The sequence below is a fragment of the Mytilus californianus genome, unplaced genomic scaffold (assembly GCF_021869535.1).
Source record: "Mytilus californianus isolate M0D057914Y unplaced genomic scaffold, xbMytCali1.0.p SCAF_6, whole genome shotgun sequence".
Lineage (NCBI taxonomy): Eukaryota > Metazoa > Mollusca > Bivalvia > Mytilida > Mytilidae > Mytilus > Mytilus californianus.
In genome coordinates this window covers 40,716,670-40,738,072 of record NW_026262712.1, presented here as the reverse complement: position 1 = coordinate 40,738,072, position 21,403 = coordinate 40,716,670, and the positions used below count along the sequence as shown (strand labels likewise).

The 21,403-nt window shown below is 34.2% G+C and overlaps 2 protein-coding genes across 4 annotated transcripts in view; one reads left to right on the top strand and one right to left on the bottom strand.

Annotated features, from left to right (window-relative positions):
* The window catches only part of LOC127704472 (titin homolog), a 125,025-nt gene that overhangs the window by 30,173 nt on the left and 73,449 nt on the right, over nt 1-21,403 (top strand). Inside the window, exon 1 of one of the 2 annotated variants that reach the window (XM_052208559.1) lies at nt 15,255-15,332. The exons of the other annotated variant lie outside the window; for it this stretch is intronic. The gene's annotated coding sequence lies outside the window, so the exon portion shown is untranslated. Of the gene's footprint in view, nt 1-15,254; nt 15,333-21,403 lie in introns of those variants that run through there. 2 annotated transcript variants of the gene reach the window in all.
* Nucleotides 1-21,403, bottom strand: part of LOC127704476 (dopamine beta-hydroxylase-like) — a 63,909-nt gene that overhangs the window by 8,341 nt on the left and 34,165 nt on the right. Inside the window, exons 2-5 of one of the 2 annotated variants that reach the window (XM_052208580.1) lie at nt 9,215-9,300; nt 7,414-7,548; nt 3,621-3,753; nt 3,342-3,440 (exon numbers count right to left, since the gene is read on the bottom strand). In XM_052208580.1, coding sequence (XP_052064540.1) covers nt 3,342-3,440; nt 3,621-3,753; nt 7,414-7,476 — 295 coding nt within the window. In that variant the 5' untranslated portion in view covers nt 7,477-7,548; nt 9,215-9,300. Of the gene's footprint in view, nt 1-3,341; nt 3,441-3,620; nt 3,754-7,413; nt 7,632-9,214; nt 9,301-21,403 lie in introns of those variants that run through there. The other variant, XM_052208579.1, reaches the window with a different exon arrangement.

Below are 21,403 nucleotides of genomic sequence, written 5' to 3'. Positions count from 1 at the left end.
AAAATAAAAGAATTTCTTTAAGAACAAATATATAAATATAAAAAGATGTGGTATGAGTGCCAATGAGACAACTCTCCATCCAAGTCAAAATTTATAAAAGTTAACCCTTATAGGTCAAAGTACGGTCTTCAACACGAAGCCTTGGCTCACACCGAACAGCAAGCTATAAAGGGCCCCAAAAATTATGCCTTTAAAGCTTTTAACGCTAAGTATATGGAATGGGTTTTGCTCATTGTTGAAGTCCACTAGTACAGTTGTGAACATATATTTGTTCCGCATAATACTTGTTCCCCCGGAACAAAAATATGGAAAATAAAAACTCTTGGGAACAAGCATTACATAATATTACTTCCACCTTTATAAGATATTTTCCTGGAACTAAAACATATGGTTTCATAATATTTGTTCCTTTAAAGAAAGAGTGTAATGTATTTTTGTTTACACCCGATTGCATCTTAATTACTGCTCACCTCACCTGTGTATGGCATTTACCTGTACAAATACTCCTGGAACTTTTATAATATAACAAATTTTCCACAAGAGCAATTAATGGACGACCAAAACAAAGAGCGCCCTAACAGTATTGGTGAATATTTTCCTCTCATAAAAAGCTGTAAATGAACAGTCAATGCATTCTCGAGATTTTGTTCTAAACAGTGTTTTGTATATATATGTACAATATATATATGTCTAAAAATGATTTTACCTCATTTGTTGTTACTTATTTGCTACCATGATAGAAATCAGTATATTTATTATAGGGAACTTAATGCAAAAGTTCCAATTCGAAGTTTCATATGATACTGGTGGAAAATGTCACAACATTGTCCATAATAGTTATTCCATAGAACTTTCAGCATATAACAAAAGTTCCATTGGGAACTTTCATTATGTAATATTTTATCCTTTGTGAAGAAAATTCTCTTATATCATTGGATAAAATATTACATAAGGAAAGTTCCCAATGAAACTTTTGTTATATGATAAAATTTCTTTGGAACAAACATTATGGGGAAACTTATATTCTGTCACACAGTTACTCAATTTGCTTGAATCCACGTCCTTTTAGACTCTGGTGGATATGGGTCTCATTGGAAATCAAAACACATCTCCTTATCATTTATATTTTATTTAAGAAAATTGTCGTTGCGTTGAAGACCTATTGGTGGCCTTGGGCATATTTTTGCTATTTGGTCGGGTTGCTGTCTCTCAGACACATTCCCCGTTTCCATTCTTTATTCCGGCGCGGGACGTTTGCACTTTTTCATAGGACATTTGCGCTTTTACACTATTTCCTTCTAAAGACTTCCCTCTTCTTTTATCAAGGCTTAGGACCGGTAGATTTGACCTATAGAGTTAAAGTCATAATTTTCTTTATGCTTAAAAGTTAAATAGTCATACACATATATCATAGCACATCCATTTCATCGCACATTCGTGTTTAAAAGTCTTTTCATAGCACAATCATATGGTTATGTATAGCTAAAAGCAAACATTCTAAAGACATTAAGACACGGAAAGTCATCACAGGTCAGTTTTCACTTAATATCTGAAGCCCTAGGAATGAACAAAGTTAGCCCTTGTAATCTGGTCTGACTGGTATTTCGCCCACATTTCAACTAACTATTCTAGTTTCTCTTTATGTAATTGTTTTCCTTTACTAGTCTCTATAACTTTAAATTCAATGTTTAAGACTGTGTTCATGTGAACTAAATAGGTAAAAAGCGCAAATGTCCGGTCAAATTTATATAGGTTTATCAAAATTTAAATAGTAAATGTCCTCAGTGTTTGCAGCGCAAATGTCCTATCGTGTTACAGGTTAAAAAGCAAGAGGTCCATAAGAGCCTGATATCGCTCACCTGTTATTTCAGTTTCAGGCATTTGACTTATTTGCAGATCTTACTTTGCTGAACAATTTTATCATTTATACACTTTCTCTCTTTCTATAATAATATTAAAGATAATACATAACCCAAAACTGTAAAATTTCCTAAAAATTAACTATTTCTGGACAGTAACCCAACAATAAGTTGTCCTATTGGTCTGAAGATTACGCGACAGGTAGATCTAAACCTGTTTAACACTTTCACCTATGTCAGTTTTGCTCTTACTGCTTTAGTTTTTGAGATGAAAGCCAAAAACTCCATGTTTTTGAATGGATCAAATCCCAGAATACAATCTATAAACTAGATACCCTAAGGAACCTTCAATTAAAGTTTTTAAGTATTTGGCCTAGTAGTTTCAGAGAAGAAGATTTTTTAAAAAGTAATTAGACTTTCACAAAAAATGTAAAAAAAAACGTTTTAAGGGATGAATTGACTATTTTGATCATGTTGACTTATTTGTAGATCTTACTTAGCTGAACATTTGTTGCCATTTATACTTTCTCTCTATCAATTATAATATTAAAGAAAATAACCAAAAACAGTAAAATTTAATAAAAATAAACTATTTCCAACAGTAACCCAACAATGGGTTGTCAAACTTGTCTGAAAACTTCATGACAGATAGCTCATGACCCATTTATCACTTTCACTCCCTTTTACTTTTGCTCTAACTGCTATAGTTTTTGAGATAAAAGCCAAAAAATGCATTTGACCCCTATGTTCTATTTTCAGCCATGGCGGCCATGTTTGTTAATGGATCAAAACTTCGGATACAATTCATAACCCAGAGGAGAAGATTTTTAAATGTTAGCAAACATGATGAACAAATTGTGTAAAATTGTCTTTAAAGGGCAAAAACTCCTTAAGGGATCAATTGACAATTTGGTCATATTAGTTTTGTTGTAGATCTTACTTTGTTGAACATTTTTGCAGTTTACAGTTTATCTTTATCTTCGATAATATTCAAAATAATAACCAAAAACTGCAAAATTTCCTTATAATTACCAATTTAGTGGCAGCAACCCAACAATGGGTTGTTCGGTTCGTCTGGAAATATTAGGGCTGATAGACCTCGACCTATTGAACATTTTTACTTCTGTCAGATTTGCTCTAAATGCTTTAGTTTTTGAGATATCAGCCAAAAACTGCATTTGACCCCTACGTTCTATTGTTAGCCATGGCGGCCATGTTTGTTGGTGGATCAAAACTTCGGATACAATTTATAAAGTAGATACCCTAAGGAACATTCAGTTAAAGTTTGGAGGTATTTGGCTCAGTAGTTTCAGAGGAGAAGATTCTTGAAATAGTTTACGACGACGACAACGACCACGACGACAGACGACGACAGACGACGACGGACGCCAAGTGATGGCATAAGCTCACACGGGGACCTTCGGGCCCGGTGAGCTAAAAAAGGCAAACGACCAGTGCACCTTTATTCCATCTATATACTACCTGTTGCATTTATTCCATCGCAAGCTGGCAATTTGTTGTTACACTGCAGTGAACCATTTCTGCTTTGACACGTTTCGCTGTCCCACGGCTCACATATTCCTAAAATAACAAGTGGAAATAAAAATAAATTAAGAAATAGACATGCATATTTGTGATCCGTAACTTTTTTAAAAGGAAATATAAAAGCGACGTTTTAAATTATCATATTTCCAAGAACTCAGGTTGAAGCGTTTTTATTTATAACGAAAGTAAAGTTTTTAATGATTCTTTTACTTGTACCTGGATGGGAGAGAGGTGGATATAGCGCCTGTTTGCTACCAGGAGTCCATAAGCACCATGGGTCACCTAACTCATATCCGTTGTAGCGTCCATCTTGGTCAGAATCCTTCCAGCATAAATCGGTTGTCCATTGCTATAAAAATAAAATACTGTTGTAGTATTTTTATTTGTATCATTTCTACTTACACGATATTTTATTTTATCGACGAGGGTCTGGATGGGGTTCCTCCATTTCTATATTCTTAATTTTTTTCGGCCAGTTTTTCTCTATTCTTTCTTTATTTTTTTGCCCATTATTCTCTATTATTCTTTATATTTTAGCATCTCATTATTCTCTATACATTATTTTTTTTTATCCATTTTTCTTTATTCTTTATATTTTTGATCCCTTTGTTTTCTATTCTATAAATCCACACCCTCATCAATTTACGGAAATAAGAACCTCGAAATGGTTGATGTTGACGTAACATGTGAACCCCTTAAAACGGATGATTTTTGTTTTGTGCAAACATATTGTACAATGTGTATTGTTTTACAATGGTTTATAGTTATAAGTCTAATCTTGAAAGAGGTGAACGACCATAAAAAGTTGGCAAATAACTGTGAAAAAAGGAAAATGTATCCGTGGGACACAGGTGATGCCCCCGCTTGCATCGTAAAAAGTTATAAAGGGACATAACTCCAGAACGGTAAAAGTGAAGCCACACAAATTCAAACTTGATCTGTGTTTTGTAGTAATAAGCATTGTGTATAAGTTCCACAACATTTGGTTGAGGCAAACGAAAGTTAGAGAAAGGAAACTAATTTTGGGACGTACGTCCGGATGGATAGACCAACGGGCAAGGGTAACACTTAATGCCCCGCATAAAAACTGTCGCAAGTAATCAAATTGGGGAAAAGAAAATGTTCTGTATATTTATTTAAAAACGTAAATCTTTTCCATATGCTTATACTCATTTTTTGGGGGAAACCTCTTGAAACATTCCTCTTGCGAACATTTGACGAATGCCCAAAAATTGGCACACGGTCATTCGAATTAAACTTTCAACTTGTATGATATCAAATCATTTCAGTTTGGTTGAACCAACTACGAATTGGTGCTATATTTTCCACTGATTCCGATGTTGCTTTGTAAATAATATCCGCAGCCAAACTGGCTCCACTTAGAAAGATCTAGCATGATTTACTAGGGTTATTTGAAACTAGAATGTATGGTTCCGTGCACATGGACGACATGGACATGATGGATATAGTGAATGTCTTCAAAAGTTTCAAAATTTGCATTTTTCATAATTGAATAACATATGAATATTTTATTAATTACTTGTCACTTATGTGGTGAAATTTGACATTATATAGCGACATAATTTGTAGCATGAAACGTAGAACTGACATTTAAATAATCCAACAAACGTGTATCGATACATGACATTTCATAAGGAATTTAGGAAGGCGCGGATCCAGCAATTTTGATAAGTGGGGGGGGGGGGGGGGGAGGGGGGGGGGGGGATTGCAACCCCTGGAACCCAACGAAACGCTGAAATGATTAAAAATAAAATATTAATTGAAAAAAATTTAACATAAGGAAGGTTGCAACCCCGGAACACCCCCCCCCCCCCCCTTTTTTCTTGATCCGCCAATGCTAAACATTTTAAAAGATAATTTGGGAAACTGTGACCCAGATTCAAATGCTCAACAATGTTGCCATCTACATTATTTGACCGAGATACAATGATTGTTTGACAGCTACCTGTCTAGCTTACAGAACAATTGGCAGAGTTTATAATGAACAAATCAAAATAGGGAATTTGATTTAGAATAAAAATCCCGGAAAAACACATTACAAAATCCAACAAACAAATCTTTTGATTGATTGGTTGGTGTTTAAAGCCTCTTTCAGCATTATTGTGTGCTATTTCGTGGCGGTCAGTTTTGATTGGTTGAGGAAGCCGAAGTGTCCGTATAAAGAACCATCACAGGCTAGTGATACAGTAGTTCGATTATTTAGACCACTCGGCCACCAGGACCCCTAACAAATCTTCTGATTTGCTTTCATGAAATTTCATCAATACGTACTAGTTTTGGTTTAAAATGTCGTAATTTTTTACGTTTGTATCTTATATAGGAACTTCATACGTCTATAAATACAAATTATTTCCCATAAAGTATAAGGACATCATGATAATTGGTCATTGTACTTTCGCCTGGTCGTTGGTCGATGTAACAAACTATTTATATGACAACTTTATTGCCTATTTATGTAAACGCTAGTCCTGGGTTCATGACCTTAGAAATATCTGAAGATTATGTAAAGGAAAAAAAAATCATCGGGTTCATGTGGCGTATTTTATAATGATTCTAGAAGTCAATATGGTAGATCATTGATGGAAAATATTGAATATTATTTTTGAAGGCTATACATGGTGTAGTACCTTGTCTGTGATGTGTGTAATAAGCTAATTATAAAGAAGCTCGTATTTTATTTGTGAGGAAACGATTGATTGAAAAAAACGGCTTAGAATGCACCAATTTGATAAAAATATAGATCTCTGATTTTTCTATATGCTTCAACGAGTAAGAGAGTTACGATGTATTTCTGAATTTTAATCAGATTGGCTATTGCACAGTCACCTCACGGAATTTCCAGCAATAAAGGAATGTTTATCATAGTCCGATATATATTATGATATAGGACAATTACTTGCATTACATCCTTAAGTGGTGTGAGGGTCTAGATGGCGTACTAATCTAATAGATATAGGAAGATGTGGTATGAGTGCCAATGAGACAACTCTCCATCCAAGTAACAATTTATAAAAGTAAACCATTATAGGTCAGGGTACGGCCTTCAACACGGAGCATTGGCTTACACCGAACAGCAAGCTATTGTGTATTTTTTCTCTATTCTTTATATTTTTTTCCAATTATTCTCTTTTCTTTATATTTGAGCACCCTATTATTCTCAATGGTTTATTTGTTTGCCTTATTTCTCTCTATTCTGTATTCTTTTTGCTAATTTTTTTGACCATTTTGTCCATTATTCTCTATTCTGTAAACCCCATCCAGACCTGATTGTAATCTAGCCATGGCGGACATGTTGGTTTAATGAACCGAAATATGCCAGCAACAATAAAAGTCTATAGGCTAATTCTTAAGTTGCTTATAAGAAATGTTTATAATACGGTAATAGTTTTACGAAATTGCAGTATAAAGCGGAAGGCGACGGTGCTTTACTTTAGGGATGTTTTTACAAGATTATTTGTGATGGCAAAAAGAAAAGAATAAGGATATAATATAGATTAATGGGATAATCAAGAACCATCAGTCGAAGAAAAATAGACAAAACCAAGGCAAATGAAACATTTTGGGGTCAACTATGACACAAATTTTCCACAATGGTCCATCAAATCATGATGGCGTCCGTAAAACTTTCAAAGAGACGACTTCAATTTTACCATTTGAGTTCCTTTGTACAATATATTTTCTTGCGAGCAAGATAAAGCACTATGATTGACCAATGAAACATAAAAAATTACTATTTTCTGTTTTTCCCAGACTGTATTGAACGACTTTGTCTATGCTGGTCTCCAATTTTCCCCTCTGTCTTCTTGCATGAACTCTTTACTGTTATAACTCTTTTAATATCTGTCAGAAGTTAGAATTTATATCTTTTTTTTTTGTTGTTGTTTGTTTCTAATGCTGTTAAAACCCACAATTGGTCAATCATAGTGCGTTGTCAAAGGAAAGAGAAAGTTTCCTTATACATGTGGTCATTAAGATAAAGCATACTTACGAAACCATTTAGTTTGAAGTCTTCACCAAACGCATTTCTCGGCCCAGACCCCAGTGGTCCCATATGACCAACGCCTTTCCATATCTGAGTGGCATCACATGGGTCTTTAACGTTCAGTCCATTTGGAATATAAGCCTGAAATTGATAATATCCAAAACATTGATAACAAGATGAAACTAACAACAGTATACTAATAATATGCATAGTACAAATGTAAAAATTTCTGTCGCTACATAAATAAACCTCGTTTCTGACAAGTATGAATATATAAAAAGTGATTCAAGTCATTTCATCAAGACAGGTAGAACAGGTTAGATAATAATTACTTTGATAAATGTGTATTGTTGTGATTCGCTCGGTATAGTGTGGTATTTTTTTTATACCGATGATAGTGAAATTTTGAATGCTGGCAAGTTCATTGTCGGTATTTGCATATTTAACCAACATTTGTGTCAGGACGATATCCTTGATATACGTGTTTGTAAAATTTGCACACTAAACGTCAAAAATATACTGATTGGAATACTAATACCATACGTGTTGTATAATGTGTTAACCTTCTCTGGATAGAGAGAGATATAGAGAGAGCGCGCTATAAATTCGTTTATATATTTATACGAATACGAAAGTTTTATTTTGATTCGGTTCACATATAACAATACAAACTTAAGCTCTTGAGACAGTGGCAGATCTAGAAACTCTCATAAGTGGGGGCCCACTGACTGCCTATGAGGGGCCTGCTCCGGTCATGCTTCAGTGATTCCCAATATAATCAACCACATTTTTCCCAGAAAAGAGGGGGCGGCCCCCCTGGGCCCCCCTCTAAATCCGCCTCTGTGAGAGCTTTTTACCGAATGCAAATAACATAAACATAACATTAAAACACAGAACATGCAGATAAGATATATAAGCAGCAATTTTTGTTCAAATGCATAGGAACCGCACAGGCATATTGAAATAAATGCAAAGCATTACTAAACTACACATCTAAACATGCCAAAACTGAAGCATAACTAAAAAAATGAAGCACCTAAAATTTAAGCAAAACTAAAAATTAAGCACAAATAAAAAATATAGCACACATGCAAAATTTCAGGCATAATGCAAACATTTAGAGCAATTTGCCGGGAATATAAAAAATCAAACGAAAATACGCATGATGGTCCATGATGGCAGTTCAACATCCATTGTCTGAGTTATGCAACCAAACTTCAAATAAATGGACACGTGTGTATACCAAGACAAACACGAACAGTTACATGTTAACGTGCTTTGTTGCATTGTAGCTGTTCAATATACAAAACATTACCCTATAGAAGGTAAAGAGATGAGGTATGATTGTCAACAATGAGAAAACCCATACCGCATGGTCGGCTATAAAAGGCCCCGACATGAAAAATATGAAACAATTCAATTGAGAAAACTAACGGCCTAATTTATAACAAAACAATTTACGAAAAACAAATATGACAGACATGAACCAACGACAACCACTGAACTACAGGCTCCAGACTTGGGACAGACACACAAAGAATGTGGCGGGGTTAAACAGGTTTGTGAGCGATCCTTAGAATATGAAACATTTTCAAAATATTCTATTTACACGATCCTAGTTTTTGCTGGAATAATTCCATAAATTTGGTGGGAAATCATGCATACATCAAAAAAGGATCGTTAACTTTTTATACATGAAGTTTTAAACTTGTGCATTTTCCTTTGATTTTAAGCACTTGGACGGCAGCTTTTCTTTGTTTTCTTAATGATAAATAAGATGAAGCAAACATTACAAATACAAATTTACCTATTTATCGATGATCTCATTGTCCATAAAACTCATTCTAATTGGCCAGGAACAATCAAGGTCCATCAACGTTGATTTGTTTCTCTCTGAAATATGATAGATCTGACTGTAAATGACGTCTTTACACTAAATCAATTGGATGTTGGATGTGTACTGATTGATATTTTAGTCTAAGATACATGATCTAGCTGTCCGAAACTGCGAGTACTCTCAGATATGTTCTTTGTGTCATTTTTGTTGTTAAGGATGTATAAATACGCTGCCACGTCCGGTCTGTGTATTTGATAGATGCTTTTCTGCTTTGTATCTATCTAATGAGTTAAGCTTTCAGCTGATTTTGGTAGTTTGTTCTTATGTTATACAGTAACAGTAAAAATAAGATTGAGATTGGGAATGGGGAATTTGTCAAAGAGGCAACAACCCGACCAAAGAGCAAAAAATAGCTGAAGGCCACCAATGGGTCTTCAACACAGCGAGAAAATCCCGCACCCGGAAACGCGGGTTTCAGCTGGCCCCTAAACAAAAATGTGTACTAGTTCAGTGACAATGGACGTCATACTAAACTCCAAAACATATACATGAACTAAAATTTAAAAGCATAAAAGACTAACAAAGGCCAGAGGCTCCTGACTTCGGAAAGGCGCAAAAATGCGGCGGGGTTAAACATGTTTTGTGAGATCTCAACCCTCCCCTCTGTTCCAGGTTAGGGGAGGGTTGGCGCCTTTAAACATATTTAACCTCGACACCTTTTATGATGTGCCGGTCCCTCAGCGGCTCTTTTCACAAAGAAATCATACTGTCCCTAGTCATTAGCCTGTACATGTAGTTCTGTGGTTGTTGTTGGTTCCTGTCTGTCATATGTGTTTTGTTATAAGTTAGGCCGTTAGTTTTCTCAATTGAACTGTTTCATATTTTTCGTGTCGGGACCTTCTAACGTCGACTATACGATATGTTTTTTTCCCATTGTTGAAGGCCGTTCGGTTGCCTATTGTTGCTTACAACCACTTCATTTGAACTTTGGTGGATAGTTGTCTCATTGACAATCATACCAAATCTCCTTATTTTTACATTGTTAACGTTAACATTTTTAAATTTGGATGCCTGAAACTTTGATCGTATAAATGGACCTTAACTTAATCTGAGCCTCGTATGTTTTTATATTGCATACACAGCTCCATAAAATGCCATTTCTCCTGAGTTTATTCCACACCAGGGCCATTTTCAAACGTCTTTCAATCTTTACTATTTTGCTTAAAGACAATTCCGTCATATGCTTTCATTTCGTTTGAAAGCAGATCATATTGTATAAAAAAACAATACCGTATGAAAGCAATCCAAGATAAAGAATTATTAGCTCCGCCTGCCTAGTTAATAAACACCTTTTTTTCGCATTGTTCCTGTACTTCGTGCAAACGATTATACTTTTTTTAAAATCGCAAATCTTATTCATTTGAAAAAAGTTGCTGTCAATATATCTTGTAAAAATGGAGGATTTATATAAATATATAACAACTAATAAATAATTATAACATAAACGGTACCAATTTTACTGCACTAATTGCTCATTTAGACAATCAATGTCTCTTCAGTGATGCTCGAGGCCAAAATATTTTAAAATCCAAAGCTTATTAAAAAGATGAAGAGCTATAAGCCTAAACGGACAAAAAAGGTATAGCCAAATATCCTATGATATACATGTATAATAATAAATCAAATTTAATAGATATTTTACGAGCTATCAACTTTGAAATCCACATATTCATATATGCCAATATTATTTGACGTATTATAATGATTGATTTCACGTGGAATAATACTGCTGTCATATCAATAGACCACGCATGAAATATTTGCCACTGGACGTTAAGCAACCAAAATCAATCATTAGACAATTTCTGACGAAGTTTGGTTTTCAAATTTGAAATGCATGTGAATAACATGAATAATAATATTTTTTGTTCCGAATATCTGGAAACATAAAAAGAATTTAATGCTTAGATATTGAATGTTTATACGAATTCTGATTTTATACGCCAGACATGCGTTTCTTTTGTATAAGACTCGTATGTGTCGGTCGAATCAAAACATTTCTAAGCCAAATCAGTTACAAAGTTGATTGGGGTTGAAAAACAACATTCCCAAAACTGATGCCAAAAGAAATGTCATATTTGCTTGGGATATAGATACCTTTTTTAAAATCAATCAAGAACAAAATTCTGTTGTACGTGATTTGAGTTATATTTTGTCTTAATTCAAAGATGCCCTTCGATGTGAAGTTTACGGAAACGTATAGATTTTTGTTAATTGTCTTTAACTCCAATGGGTAGAACCGAATTACATTTTAACTTTATGAAAATGTTTTAGTTATGTTTTATGAACTTTTGATATTCAATTTCCTGTCGGTTTATTTTAACGAATTTCTTATTTTTACCATACGAATGAATTTGTTTATATTTTTGAAGTGGTCCAAACAGATTTTGCATACAAAGATTTACGCAGGCACCATTTGTGATAGTATTACACAGATATTTTGTTTTGTATGATCTTAAAAATGATATGGTATATTAATTCCTGTCTTGACACAAATCGCAACGCGCACGTACTTGACGAATCCCATATGCTTTTATTGTTGTCACACATCTGAAAATTATAAGCCTTCAACACACTGAATTTTCACGTATAAGAACTGCATGTTCAAAATAAATTTTTTTGCAATTTATAAATTAGAAGACGTGGTATGAGTGCCAATGAGACAACTATCCATCCAAGTCACAATGTGTAAAAAGTAAACAATTATATGTCAAAGTACGGCCTTCAACACGGAGCCTTGGCTCACACTGAACAGCAAGCTATAAAGGGCCCATAAAAGACTAGTGTAAAACAATTCAAACAGGAAAACCAACGGTCTAATCTATATAAAACACGAGAAAAGAGAAACATTAATGAACCACACCAACAAACGACAACCACTGAACAACAGGCTCCTTACTAAGAACAGGTGAATATTAAATGCAGCGGGTTTAAACGTTTTATTTAGGAGGTTTTAAGGTGATTTGCCTGGTTTTCTTAATTAGTTTATTAGCTTTGTTCTGTCTTTGTTTTTTTCTATTGTTTGTTGTTGTTTTTTCATATTTTTTTTTTGGTTTTTATAAAAATAAGATGTGGTAAGATTGCAAATGAGTCAACTCTCCACAAGAGACCAAATGACACAGAAATTAACAACTATGGGCCACCGTACGGCCGTCAACATTGAGCAAAGTCCACACCGCATAGTCAGCTATAAAAGGCCCCGAAATGAAAAATATAAAACAATTCATACGAGAAAACTAACGGCCTAATTAATGTACAAAATAATAAACAAAAACAAATATGTTACACAGCAGCAAACGACAACCACTTAATTGCAGGCTTCTGAGTTGGGACAGGCACATACAAAATGTGGTGGGGTTAAACTCGTTTGCAGGCGCCAACCATCCCCTAACCTGGGACAGTGGTGTAACAGTACAACATAGGGACAAACTATAAAAATCAGTTGAAAAAGGCTTAACTCATCGGATGGATACCAATAGAAATACATCTAACAAAAACACAGAGAGGACGTGGACGGGTACTTATGTATATACATCCCCACAACAAAATGACACTAAGTAAAGATCTGATAGTACTCGCAATTACTGACAGCTATAATTCAAAGCCAATAGCAACTAATAAAAAAATCATGCATCTAAGACTAAAGTATCAATCAGTACACATCCAACATCCAATGGATTTAATGAAGACGTTATAAACAGTCGGAGAAAAACATTACCTTGTGCAATGCCAAGATACAGGTACCGACAGATTGTAGAGCTATGAATGTGCATATGTATATAAAAATAATATTTAGCTTGATTTTAATTTACTGATAACAAGTTGTTTGTTTTAGGATTTTCAGCCAACAACATGCGAATTTGGAATATAAAAAGACGCACCTCCCATTCATTGTATCATTTATATACCCAAGTGGTTTTAAGAAAGCGACACAGCCAATAGCTGAATCTCGTTTTCTGATTTTCATTCAATACATATATTTAGCTATCTTCTTGTTAATAACTAAGGCCTAAATCGCTAATTATATTTGTTCATCTTCAATGCGTTTGTATACATTTCAGAACTATATAAACTTTTTCTTAACACCAATAACATATAAACGCTAAGTCAAGGCAAAAGACTTTGTAGTGACTTTCAACATTCAAACATTGCGGAAAGACAAGAAATAAAAAAATCAGATTATTTGAATGGAATGATTACAAGACAATCATCCGAATGAACTACTTTTTTCCGAAAAACAATAGTGCAGTGGAACAATCTGGAAGAGAATATCGCATACCAGAAGACATTTGAGAGTTTCACGACTGGGCCCTCCAACAATATGACTAACCAACCAACTCTCCTTGGTTTCCAGTGCACATATATCCGCGATTGGACCGGACCCTTTACTGTGTATACAGATACAGATACCATAATAGACTAACAAATGTTAAGGGATGGGAAAAGTTCAAGGGTTGACTGATATAGAACCCATTTGCCTCTGTGTCTCTTTATAGAAACAATTCTGACTTTATAGGACATTGATTTTCTATTTTGGTAAAAAAAAATGCAATCTAATCTTAATTAAATGTTTGGAGTGTATTTGCTTCCGCAGTCCAGCTGATTTTGTTTTAACCATTCATTCCGTGCAGGAACTTTACATTCATGTATAGAACAAAAATGTTAAAACTTGAATTTAAGCATAACACCGAGTCCCGGCTTATATATTTCAGAAAATTTGAATAATGTTTTTGTTTATTTTCAGAAGTGAATTGCCTTCTATAAAAAAGAAGATGATCGCCAGTGAGACAACTCTCCACAAGAGACCACATGACACAGAAATTAACAGCTATAGGTCACCGTACGGCCTTCAACAATGAGTAAAGCCCATACCGCATAGTCAGCTATAAAAGGCCCCGAAATCACAAATGTAAAACAATTCAATTGAAAAACTAAACGGCCTAATTAATGTACAAAAAATAACGAAAAAAAAAATATGTAACACAGCAACAAACGACAACCACTGAATTCTAGTATTGTACAGATAGGTAACAGAGTAAATTCGATCTGGTAGGAAAATGAGTAAAAAAAGTCATTGAATGTCCTTGGAAAATGAGTCCAAAATATGGAAAATATGCCCATCTGGCACTTATTTTTCTAGAAAACTACTGAATTGTCAGATACTCCATTCTTTTAAAGCATGGAACATAAACTGGTCATAATTAGGATGCGAAGACATTTCGGGACCTGTTATCATACAGGAAGCCAAAATAACTGGTGACACTGTTTACTCTATTAGAAAAAAGCTTTTCTATAGTAATAATTTTTTAAGTCTATTCTATCAATTTAGCTTGTGAAAAACATGCCCTTTTACACTGACTGCATGCTTTTTCATGAAAAAAAATCCTTGGTTATTGCGTAGCAAACAGTGGCAAACATTTCAGGTATATATTCAGTACGATTTTAAAATGTATATCAAACTCTTTAGAACTTGAATGGCGAACTTTTATACAAATAAAAAAAAATAACACGAAGAGAAATGAAAAAGACAAGTTTCCTAGTTATAAATTAAAGTCCATGTTATCAATTTTGCTCGGAAAATAAGTCCCCTCTAAATTTCTTATGACAATTCTTTATAGTATGTTAAATTGTTTTTTTAAGACTTGAATCAGTAAATAAATGAAGTTAAACCTTTTCACCGGTCAATAAATAATATGTCTCTGATAAATCGATTATTTAACATCTTTAGAATCAGCAGACTGACTACACATCTTAATCATATATATTTTATCAGCCCTTGTTTAAATACATAGAGTTTAAGTCTGTGTTGCTTTGTGACAGCTATAAATAGATTGTAATAATTTACTAAAATGAATTTCCGGGTTTTATTTCCGATTTCGAGATCAGTTTAGATGTTGTGTTCCCTCTAGACTTTAGTTCGTATGAACGGAAAGCTTCTGAAGATTTCCGAAAGGAAGGGGCGGGAACGACTCGGTGCACTAAAACACCGTAGACCGAAACAAGTCGTTTTTCTCTTTGCAGATTAATGGTAAATGTATGAGATATGCTATAGAAACAAAGATTAAACATATAATACCATATAATTTTAGATAAGATTGAATTGTGTTCGTCTACATGAAAAAAAGGCAAATTCTACTGAGGTAGAAGCCACCAAAATGGTGCTATTAAAAAAATCAAAAACCAATAAAAGTTAAAGATCATAAAAACTGACAGCACTAGTATGGTTGGGAAAAAAGACAAGTAGACAAACTACCCACAACACACTGCACAGAAAAATAAAGATTGAACAACACAACCCCAATAAAAAACTAGGGTCCAACTTGGGTTCTCTGGTAGGGTACTAAGGGGAGTAAGGCAGTTTCTGCTCCACCAGTGGCACCTGTCATGTTACTCAATGGAAGTAAAAATTAGTCACATTCTTTGATTTTACAATCCAGACTTTTATACCAGGGTTATAAGAGAAATGGTATTTATGTCGTACCATTAGAGCTTTTGAAATCTGTTTTAATCATTGGTGTGGTCTATTTATATTGACAGTTTAGTGGCGTAGCTAGGCGGAAGCTCGGAAGACCAGGCTTCAACATCAACTTGATATTAAAAGAGAAAAAAGAGAGAGAGTAGGGGGAGGAGAAATGGGCGCTGTGTGGTCAATGACATCACTTCTCAGTTCGTTTTCATCCCCTGTGCTTTATTCCACCTCTTTTTGTAGCAGACGAATATTGTGTCTGTGGGGTGTTCTGCTTAGTTACAATGCAATGCAGAATGTTTTTACCCATAAGAATTTTGAAAGTACCATTTCATATGCCAGTACAGACACACAGGCTTTACAAGATGATTCCTCAGTCAGGAAGCCAGAAAGTCAAACAAGCAGTGAATTCCCCATCTCCATTCTCAATTTTACAATAACTTTGCATGGAGTTCATCTTCATTCCCTAATGTATCTGGTCCTTCATACCCTGACATTGGTATCCTTACCAAAGAAGATCTAGACTTGTCTGGATATATTGTTTATATTTTATCTCCAAACAATTTATCAAGTGATGGTTTTACTATACTGGTCTTAGTCTATAATTTTTTTTTACCCCTCTGGAATCTCCTGAATTTTACAATTTCTTGGAGGAAAAATATATAATTTTTCATTAGAATATTTGACTTGTACCAAACAAAAATGCTTTCGACTGGACCCTAATACTCATATTTTTAGTTCATATTTGTGGGTCTATAACCCCTAAAATCCAGGATTTTACGGGGGCTGTACCCCCTGGTCTGCCTACCAGGGCTTTGACTTGGACTGGCTCTGGGCCTTTAGCCAAAATTTCCGAAATTGGGCTTCACCTTCTAAATATATCCAGCTACGCAACTGCAGTTTCAGCATGTTCAGAGTATGAAATTAAAATATCAGGGCATAAACATTTTATTTTGATAAGCCAGAATTTTGTAAAATTTGCAAGTGCTCCTTGAACTCTGGATTCTTCTATGATATACATTTTGCAAGTCACTTTCTATCTTTAAAAGAAAATTGAAACATAAAAGACTAAAATTAGTAATGTTCTCAACAAAATTTTTAAACGTGAAGGTATATTAAGGCCTCTTTTTTGGTCCCTTGGATTTAAAAATAGTTGTCTAATATTTCATTTTGCAATGTTTTGTCAAAAACTACATGCATGAAATGCATGAATTAAGTGGCAATTTTAGGTCTAATATTATGTAAATTTCCACATGTTTATGACTGACATCACAAGTGACATTTCTGCTCTTAGGTGTCTTATATTGTATCATGCTTTTCATCTGTCAATGTACTCAATGATCACATTAACATCACCATGATCACTTTGAAAGCACATTCTGTATGTGCCTGTCCCAAGTCAGGAGCCTGCAATTCAGTGGTTGTTATTTGTTTCTGTGTGTCATATTTGTTTTTTTCGTTCATTATTTTGTACATAAATTAGCCGTCAGTTTTCTCGTTTGAATTGTTTTACATTTGCTATTTCGGGGCCTTTTATACATTTAGCTGATTATGTGGTATGGGTTTTGCTCATTGTTGAAGGCCGTACAGTGACCTATAGTTGTTAATTTCTGTGTCATTTGGTCTCTTATGGAGAGTTGTCTCATTGGCAATTATACCACATCTTCTTGTTTTAATATTGAAGAATAGGCTAAAAAAAATAGTTTTTAGGGTTTCCAGACCTGCCCTCATTTTGAGCCCTAGTGTCTTATGAAGATTTCTTTGAAAACTGTTTACCAACACTTTATTTGTTGTAACTGCTACTTTGTTTTATCTAGATATGCATCAGAATTGATACATTTTGTAAAAAAGATATATGTTAAAACAGAGTTACTTTGTTCAATTAAAAAAAATGTGAAAATAGTGGACATTATGGTCTAGAGCAAGGCTTCCAAAACGGTCATATATGCCGGACATTTGTATAATGTCCGGTAAAAGTCCGGCTGGGCAAAGCATGAAACGGTCATCTACTTTTTAGTTTTCAAGGCTTTAAGAGACGGTCATTTTAACATAATTCGCGATCTTTTTGACCCAACTTTTTGCCTTTAACAGCCACACATTTCCGGTCATAAAAGTGACATGATCATTAAGTACTATCAAAACAACCCCTACTTTAATACCTTCTCATTTTAATCAAGGCTAATTAGTTGTCAGACAGCTGAAATTTACCTGTTCAGGTGACAGCTAGGTAAACTATTTTGAACTGGACATTGATCGGTCTATTCAAAGTTATTTTCTTACATTTCAGCGGTTTGCATCTAATTAATTTAGTCAAAAAGATTTAAATTATCAGAAATACGTTTACAAATATGATTTGATGAAAAAATTAAAATGGTGAAAATGAAAAATAGTCATAACCATGTTGTTTGAACCTAGAGACATGTCACTGTTTGAACTAGTACACGTGTGCGCATGTGCGCAGGTGTGAAATTTAATTATGCATCCTAATTTCTTCAAAAAATGCTTAAATTGTCATTGATACCTTTATCTCGGTTTTATTTCGAATATTTTCTTGAAGAAATAACGTAGAAAGAGCTACTTCCACTCATTCACGCTTTGCAAACGTACACGGAATTTACGTATCCGTCTCTGGTCCATGTTTGGAAGCAGGAAAACTCGCCCCACTGGCAAATCGCCCCTCACCAAATTGCCCCACTTTTTCACCAACTCGCACCACTTTTAAAAAATCGCCCCAAACTGGTTTACCAACTCGCCCCACTTTTAAAAAAATCGCCCCACTTGTGAAAAGGGTTAAATCCCGTTAATTTTTCTCCTGCCAACTCGCCCCACTTAATGAAATAATGTAAACCTAGATGAATATATAATTTCAGGTCTGCCAACTCGCCCCACTTAACTAAAAAAATCTTATACACAGAATACAAAAAAACTAAAATTTACTAAATCATTATTATTGACATTGAGTTGGCCTAGCTTGGCTCACATCGAAACAGTAAGCTATAAAGGGCCCCAAAAATGACTAGTGTAAAACCATTCAAACGGGAAAAACATGTGTATCTTAGGTTTTAATAGGTATTGATTTTATTTATAAGTGGGGCAGTAACATAGATATACAACGGGATTGCATCTTTCTTCATAAGTTGGGCGAGTTGGCATTACTAAATTCATCAGGATTTATCTATTTTTCACAAGTGGGGCGAGTTGGCAGACCTTATATCAGAGGGATTTTTTTCCCTTTTCATAAATGGAGCAATATATCCAACCCATTTTCAATGGGATTTTATTCTTTTCATAAGTGGGGCAAGTTGGTAAACAAAAGTGGGGCGATTTTTAAGAAAGTGGGGCGAGTTGGTGAAAAAGTGGGGCGATTTGCCAGTGGGGCAATTTGTCATGGATTCCCATGTTTTACCATTGTCAAGATAACATCTGGCATAAAAACGAAAGTAAAGTTTTTGACAACGTTATTTTGCACAAATAAAGAGTCTAAGGCAGATATAAGTACAGTAGTACGCTGATGTTGCACACTTCGAATGATGCACTGCCAATTTAACAGTTTATGTCAGAACTTCGAATTTGAATCAAAGAAAGTTTAATATAGTTTTCTTTAATGTCAATCAAAATTTGGGATGACCAACTCGGCAACTGATTTAATACCATAATTGCCTTTTGTTTATTTAGTCTTAAGGGATTAAAATCGGGATAATATATAAAATGTCCGGCTGACTAAAAATAATTTTGGAAGCCCTGGTCTAGAGGTATGTAAAAGACCAATTATATACATGTACAAAGTGAAAACATGAATGTTTCCAGAATTGGACTCCAAAAATAAATAGCGAAATTTCAGGGTGCAGTCAACAGTTTTTTTTCTATAACATCATATTTTGAGGGACCATGCATAAGTGATCCTTAGTGGTGTTATTTTTAATAAAGATATTTGTAAAAAACTAGATTCACACATGTATCACTGGAATCAGAATTTTCTTTAGTTTATAATGAAATAAAAATAAAGTTTAATTTTAACATAGTAAAGAAGTTTTATCCAAAGAGAATGAAAAAGTAAGCCCAATCTTGACATGAAAAACATAAAATCAGGTCATGTGCATACCCATCATGCCCTTGTATGCATGATACAGCCACTTTTCAGATAATCAAAACTGTATGAATTTCATAGATTTTTACCTGGTCCTTTAAAAAATTCTCTCTTCAGTTTATGTTTGCATGGTTCGGAAACAGCTACAGTAGCTACAAATAAGTTTTCAATTTTCACTTCCAAAATTACAGTAAGCTAACAGTGTTGTCTCCTTCATACATTGTAAATCTGCCATAATCAACTTGTTAAACTGACTGCTAGACTTTTGAAAAAGAATTTTGAAGAATTTTGATTTCTTTGAGACTTGCTTAACCTTGATCACTGATCAATGAAATCATTATTACTCATAAGAGAGTATTTCACATGATAAAAAAAAAATAGAATTTTTTTTCAAGCAGTCACTGAACCATGAAAATGAGGTCAAAACCAAATTTATGTTTGCATACAAATCCAGCACTATATTATCATATGTATAAATAAAAAATAAGAAGATGTGGTAAGATTGCCAATGAGACAACTCTCCACAAGAGACCAAATGACACAGAAATTAAAGTCTATAGGTCACCATACGGCCTTCAACAATGAGCAAAGCCCATACCGCATAGTCAGCTATAAAAGGCCCTGAATTGACAAATATAAAACTATTCAAACAAGAAAACTAACGGCCTGATTTATGTACAAAATAATGATCGACAAACAAATATGATATGCAACAAACGACAACCACTGAATTATAGGCTCCTGACTTGGGACAGGGACATACAGAATGTGTGTGTGTGGGGGAGGGGGGGGGGGTTAAACATGTATTTATTTTAGGATTTAAAAAAAAACATTAACGGAAAGCTTAATACTAAAATATATGATAAAAGAGATGATTTTTCATTTCCTATCGTTAATTATCCATTTTTAGATGGTGACGTTCCCTTGTCACCATCTTACGGTGTTTATATATCTCAACTTGTACGATTCGCTCGTGTATGTAACAATGTTTTAGATTTTAACGAGAGAAATTTATGTATTACTGAAAAATTATTACACCAGGGTTTTCGATATCACAAACTAGTCAAAACATTTACTAAATTTTATCATCGGTATAAGGACATCATTCGTAAATATAGCTCAACATGCAGACTTCTTATACGTTCAGGTATTTCACATCCATTTTTTTATGGAAATATTCTTTATAAAGCACAAAAATGTCAGTATTCACCTCTGAAACTAACAAAACCTTTAAATAGACTTATTAAGAAGGGATATAGTTACGATACTGTTGTCAGGTCATTAAAGATTGCATATTTTGGCGTTAATATTGATTCACTTATAGGGTCTTTGCATCGGCACTAAACACATTTATTTAAAAACCAGTTGTTGGCATGACACGGGTTATGTTCTTCTCATATATGTTATGATGGTATGATACTAAACCCCTAACGGGAAGGATTGTGCCTGATATTCATATGATGAAGACATAAGCTTTCAATCAGTTTAATTGAAGTTTGGAGCTGGCATGTCAGTTAACTGCTAGTAGTCTGTTGTTATTTATGTA